Genomic DNA, 6,572 nt, shown 5'->3' on the forward strand with positions numbered 1-6,572 from the left:
TCGATCAGGCTCAGCCGCTCAGAATGTCTTAGTCTGGTAAAGCGTCAAGCATGGCTCAAATTGTGTCAGGTTGTGCAGTATATGTAGGAATTTGTCTGCACTGTGACGTCCATAGTCTTCCTGAACTGCACAGCACAGCACAGCTGGAAAACGATGCGATTGCCGTACCCCGGTGAATCTATGTTTCTCGGTCGATTATGAAATGCGAAGTATGCAACAGGATTAGGTAGCCTCTCTGCCTAGATTCCCCCATCATGAATATTGTACACACATTTCCGGTTTTCGTTCGTGGCACGAGCAGGTCATGCGCAACGTTCTACGAACCTGAAGAGCTCAGGCACGTGGCAATGGCCATGAAGATGTCGACGGCGTCAAGGCACCGGCAGGATGGCCGCCGTGACGTGCTCGTCATAGCCGTGCCGCCGCTTGACGAGGCTGTCGGTGTCGTAGATGATGAAATGAACCCGGCCGGAGAACACCAGCGCGGCGACGCACCCGTAGACCGTCGTGGCGGCCCTTACCCATGGGCACTACACTCTACAGCAGCATCTGCGATTCTGTAGAGAAGAACAAGTACCAGTTCGAGATGTGCGCAAATGGCAACGGGTTTGGAAGAAGAGAATAGGAGCCTGGGCAAGTGGAGGCAGACGGAGTGGTTAAGTTTTACGCTGGCACATCAGAAAAGTTACTATTTTCCGGGACATATTTGTATTTGACACGATAAAACTGGTAATCGGATAGCCACCGTATCGGTGGCAAATAATTAGAAATCGTAGAGCATGAGCACGATGCACCCCGCGGCCAGGCACGGGCCGAGGAAGCCTGAAGTCTTGTGGCCCAGAACGTGTAGAGGGTCAGGCCGAAGACCACCGCGAACGTCAGGGACGCCGCTTCGGTTATGACGATACCTACTTCGTTGCAATTTGCAGAGAAATCGAACCGGATGTCATTATTTATATTATTATTATTATTATATCATTATATGGTTGCTCACTTGTTTGCTGAAAGACTGAAAACTTTTTTTAGAGAACTTCAGAATGCATGAATTTGTTAGAAAGTTGGCTAGAATTTGCTCGGAAACTCAAGACTGACGGTCCTGATCGGAAATGTTTGGGTTCTGCAGAGTTTGGACGGCGGAGAAGGCCAGGAGGGACCAGGCCCCGGGTTTTCTATTCTCAAATCGTTTTTTATGGTTTTCCACTGGTTCACAACTCTATTATTGACGCGCGACAGACAACAGGTTGTTTTCAGCTTTTCGCTGGTACGTTCTGGGCAACGTTCTTCAACGTGCCCACATGATCGCAACCACCATTTTCTGTTGGCGTCATAGAATACATGTGGTCAGCCTGTATCAAATAATCACTTATGATGAATCGATAAATGAAAACTCCATGACAGATTCACCATACGGCAGCAAATGAAGATCATAAAGCAGATGGATCTCCAAACTCTCATTCAAGGTTAGGCAACCCAAATCCAGTACCAGATGTCCACGCACATAATCAAGGTACATTTGTTGGTCATCCAGCTAGGTAGATGATATCAAGACTGACTGAGCCAACCCAAATAAGACCATACTAGTAGAAAGGCAACGCAGCTATACAACTCTACTCTCGGAACTGGAATTCTGGGCACCGGAGCTTAACCCACGAGCATTCAGGGACCAACGTAAGGTATTCACAGCTTGCCTAGATAGACAGGATGGGAGCAGAGCGCCTAGTCGGCTGCCCTGAAGAGGGTCATCAGGGACAGGAAGAGGTTGATGACGTCCAGGTAGAGGGAGACGGCGGCCCAGACATACTGGTCGTACGTGAAGCGCCTGATGATATTGTTCGTGTCGTAGACGATGTACCCACTGAAGATGAGCGCCGCCAGCCCACCATAGATCATCTGGGAGAGCTTGCCCAGTGGGAACAGTATCTGCATTTGGCAGCATCAAGGTCACCCCATCACCATCGATTGGAAAAAAAATTCAGAGTAAATACCATCACATAACATAGAGAACGCAGTGGTGCTTCAGAGATAGATCTCTCACCTGGATGAGTGCGAACACAAGCAGCACTATGAGGGAGGCGAACAGGAAAGGACCCAGGAAGCTGAAGTCTTTGCCCCTATTCACGGCCCAGAAAGTGTATGCAGTCAGGCTGAGCACAACCACTGTTGTCAGAATTGCAGACTCCAGAATAACCTTGCCTGTTCACACGGCAGATATATATTAGCAATTGCTAGACCTTAGAGGATTCAACTAGAACTAAGAGCAGTGTAAAGAAAGGGTTAAAATAGTGATTATGAATGCCAGCTACAAGACTTAGATTTTATCCCAACACATGTCTGTGTAACTAAAAGGACAAAAAGACATAACCAGAAAATAGCTGAACAGAATTAGATTACAAGTATTTCCTAAATTGTTAAGTAAAAGAAATAAAACTTTGTTTCAATTTTCAAGCCATCATTGTGAAGCTCATCAAAGTAACTTTTATGTAGTCTGGACATCCAATAAAATACAACTGTTAAATCTAGAAACAAAAAAGAGAGTGCATAATTCAGTGTCCTAATTATTGGCAAAAAGATACAGATGCAAAAGAGAGAAAAATCAGCCACCACATCATGCACAACTGCACCAGCTGTTGTTGCCAGCACACATGACAGAGTGACAGACAGATCATAAAGTAAAGGTTCCAGAAACAAAGATAGGTTCACAATGACAGTTCATAATGATTCTGCATCACTTAAGTTATATCAAATATCAAATGAACTCAAACCAGCTGGGGATGACCAAAAAGTAAAAGTAGCTTTTATATGAAAATCTCTCTTAGTGCAGAGCCTGTAACAATCTAATCTTCTATTAAAAATCTATGTATTTTGTTATTGATTTCCGGCTGAGACCCTAACACAAAAATTGTGGCTAAGAAAAAGCTTATTTTCATGGACAAATACCTGCCAGATTCAAACTACCATTAATATCTCACACAGTCATGCAACATGTGTTCCAACCAATGCTTTAAGAAAAAACAAAGGGTAATTCAAAAAGGCACAACCCAACAAAAGGTCAACTTCACAATGAGGCAAGCAGAAAGTAATTTTGCATTGCCAAATATGTTTGCATGGATATGTGATATGCATAAAGCAAGGGGCTCAGATAAGCATAGCATACAGCCACCAAACCTACAATTTGGCTCTACACAGAGTAGGCAAATGCCTCACTTGGCATCTAAGACAAGTTCCTTCAAATTCCTCAGAAACCACACAAAACTCTTCCAAAAACTAGCATGGTCAAGAAACAGTATATAAGCTGATAAGTGATATCGGTAATTCAAATACTTGCAAAGGAAACGATATTGCTAATTCACACAGACAAGCACACAAAGCAGTGCTTATTAGCCTGCAGAAATATATTGAACCTGTCACTATATCGTGTAATTGCGCACCTTGCAAGGAAGAAAATAGAGCCAGAAACAATTAGTAAATAACTTCTCAAGTTGCATGTTTCAACCAATATTTTATTAAAACCAATGAGTAAGGATTCACTGATTTGCAAGTTCAAAAAGGCACAACCCAGTCAAAGGTCAACTTCGCAATAAGGCAAAAGAACAGGCAAGAGGTGTTTGTATTATAAATGACAAATTCCGCAAGATGGTGATATTCCAATTGCTTCTGACTCAGACAAGCATATCATAAAGCCACTAACACCTAAAACTTGGTCCTACACAGACTAGCCAAATGCGCACATGGGTCACCGTCGCATGCTACTTGAGTTTTCTCTACAAACCTTACACAAAAAAAAAGAAAAAAAAGAAAAAAAAACTATTCCCAAAAGTATCACTGTTATGGCATACTACACGCCAGTTGCATTGCACAACAACCCAAAAGTGAATTCACATTGCCAGAAAAATCTGCACATGACGTGATATTGCTAATTTATGCAAGCCCAGTGAATAAAGCGATTGAGACAAGCATATCACATAGCCACCAACACCTACAAATTTGGTTGTACACCTCACATAGGCTGCCAGAACAGGTTCCTAGAAATTTCTGTGTAACCTAACAGTCAAAACTCTGTTGAAAACTGGCATGGTATTTTACACTGATGTTGCCAATTACACAAGCAGGCACAGAAAGCAACCATGGGAGATGGTAGTCAAAACAACTGAACAATGAGGCCATGAAGAAGAGATGCTTACCACTGGTGAAGGCACATGTCAAGCCGACAGAGAAGCTGATGGCGACGGTGAAGAGGCCGAGCAGGATCAGGTTGACTGGGTGCTTCTCATGGTAGAAGTACAGCGGGCACAACACTGCACACGAAAACAAAATGAACAATCATGTTCAGCGTTGCATCATCAATTGACAAGTAATTAGACATCCAATTCAATCCAAATAACACGCGATTAGGCCAGGTTAGAGGGGTCCTTCCTGTTCCTGCTAAACACAAAAACCCTCACGCCGTCACGCGTGCCAACCCACCCACCCACCCACCGAAAAACACTCTTGCCACAAGGTAACGGCACCTATGCGTGCACGGATGAGAACACGCAAGGCTCCTCCATTTCCACTTTGACAGAATCCCACCAAACTTTGGAAAAAGTCTACTTAACCCCCTACCTTTCATACTTGGTCTACTTCACCCCCAACTATGAAACCGTCTGTTTTACCCCTGAACTTTCTAAAACTGTCTGTTTTACCCCCTGAAATTCTAATTAATTAAAGACAAAATTGTCTGTAATTAATTGGAAAACCGCCCAGAGGTAAAATAGACGGTTTTAGAAAGTTCAGGGGGTAAAACAGACGGTTTCATAGTTGAAGGTGAAGTAGTACGAAAGGTGGGGTTAAGTAGACTTTTTCCTCCAAACTTTACCAAATCGACCAACAACTCGCTGGCAGGACTAGCAGATCTCGCAGGTATTAGGACATGGGCATCAGACAACCTGTTCGCTTATTGGTTTTAGCCAGTCCAAACCAGCCAGTTAACAGTGTTTTTCTCTCACAATAAACCAGCACCATCCAGCTCAAAATAGCCCAGAAACCGATCAGCGACCAGCGAACAGACCGAGAATCTGATTCTAACTGCAACCTTGAAGCAACGCACAGAATATATTCGACGGAATTACAGAAATACCCCTCGAACCCAACTGCTTCCCCGTGCACCCGATCGGAAGAGGAAAACCACAAAAAATGATTCAGAAGTTACAAAAGTTGATCGAACTCAGCCACAGAGAATGTTGCGATTCAAATATCGCAACCACAATTCACATCCAAATTGGTAACGGAATCTACACGCACCCCGCATTTTGCGGAATAGAAGCGAAGCGTTCGCATGACAACGCTTCGAAACCCTACTCTACTGCTTTCCCCACCAAGCCGGACACGAGAAAAAAAAAATCCTCGGAGGAAACAACTAAAGCCAGCCAGACAGAGAGAGGGACGGATGGTCGAGGGCGGACTCACCGATGAAGGGGAGGATGAGGAGGAAGATGTAGAGTCCGAGCCCGGCGTTGGTGGTGGTGAAGAAGTGCGGGATGGCGCGGACCTTGACGACGACGGCGGCGACGACGGCGGTGAGGAGCAGCTGGAGGGAGAGGATGACGTAGATCTTGCGGATGAGCGCCCAGCGCAGCTCGGGGCTCTCCTGCATCCCCGGGTAGAGCTGGCGCGCGCCGCCCGAGGTCCCCGCCTCGACGTCGACGCCCTTCTGGTACCCGAACATCCTGGCGCCTCCTCTACCGACGAAGGCCTCCTCTCTCCGGGTTGGGCGGCAGGTGGCGCTGGCGCTAGGGTCTCGCGAGTGGGGGCGGAGGCGTGGAGTGGGAAAGTGGATGGCGTAGACGAGGAGCGCGGCGCCTCCTTTTGGAGGAGAGCGGAAGACGATGCCGAGATAGACAGCCTATTCTTTTCGTGGCAAAGGATCGTGAATTATTTATTTTAGGCTGATCTGACGTAAAAAAATTATTATTTTAGTTTATAATATATGATCGAATAGAATTGGTGACTTCTACAGAAAGTCGTCTTTGTATACTGAAGTTGTCAGAACCGCTGTTGATGACGGATGGGCCCAGTGCATGGGACCAGCATGTTAGTTGGAAGCGGTCTGATTCGAATGAACGCATGTGCACCGTCGCACCCGCGTGGACTTGTGGGGCCAGGTCACCTGGCGTGTGGGGCCTCTTGCTGGGTTTCGTGGGCCCGTGTCACCAGGCTGGAGCCTTTGGCGTGTGTGGCCGTGGACCGAGACCGACTCCGTCGGGTCAACGAAGGTTAGGCGCGGACGCCTAGCAAGCCACGTGGGATTGGTTGGAGACTCGAGTGGTAGGGAGCCGGCCGTTGGAGGGCTATCACGTGTAGGATCTGTCTGGGACGATTAGGGCGGCCGGTGGGGCGCGGTGGATAGAGCCATGGTGGAGCTACCGTAGCAATGCGGGGGCGATGGTGCGTCCGCGATGCGGCACGCCGCGACAGTGTGGTCGCGGCGCGAGGAGGGAGGGCGAAATGGGTGCGGGTGCTACGGGAAAGCTTGGGGAAAGAGAAAGTGGGAACAGAGGATTCCATATTTTTTTAGCAATGTGGTGCAGCCCTCC

The 6,572-nt window shown here is 46.8% G+C and overlaps 1 protein-coding gene across 1 annotated transcript; it reads right to left on the minus strand.

The window, feature by feature from the left end:
* Nucleotides 1-1,406: 1,406 nt before the first annotated feature.
* On the minus strand, nt 1,407-5,886 carry LOC136550973 (protein LIFEGUARD 4-like). The gene is made up of 4 exons (XM_066542557.1): nt 5,446-5,886; nt 4,182-4,295; nt 2,036-2,193; nt 1,407-1,920 (listed from the first exon to the last, which is right to left on the minus strand). The coding sequence occupies exons 1-4, from the start codon at nt 5,702-5,704 to the stop codon at nt 1,717-1,719; spliced, it is 735 nt and encodes a 244-aa protein (XP_066398654.1). The 5' UTR covers nt 5,705-5,886; the 3' UTR covers nt 1,407-1,716.
* Nucleotides 5,887-6,572: the final 686 nt, after the last annotated feature.

Source organism: Miscanthus floridulus, chromosome 4 (genome assembly GCF_019320115.1).
Source record: "Miscanthus floridulus cultivar M001 chromosome 4, ASM1932011v1, whole genome shotgun sequence".
NCBI lineage: Eukaryota > Viridiplantae > Streptophyta > Magnoliopsida > Poales > Poaceae > Miscanthus > Miscanthus floridulus.

What these genes read in the sequence shown, in the direction of transcription:
- LOC136550973 (XM_066542557.1), bottom strand. Translation starts at nt 5,704, where the DNA reads ATGTTCGGGTACCAGAAGGGCGTCGACGTCGAGGCGGGGACCTCGGGC. An exon ending in CCTCATCCTCCCCTTCATCG is followed by an intron (nt 4,296 to 5,445) that starts GTGAGTCCGCCC and finishes TTTCGTGTGCAG; the next exon opens with TGTTGTGCCCGCTGTACTTC. An exon ending in TTGTGTTCGCACTCATCCAG is followed by an intron (nt 1,921 to 2,035) that starts GTGAGAGATCTA and finishes TGCCAAATGCAG; the next exon opens with ATACTGTTCCCACTGGGCAA.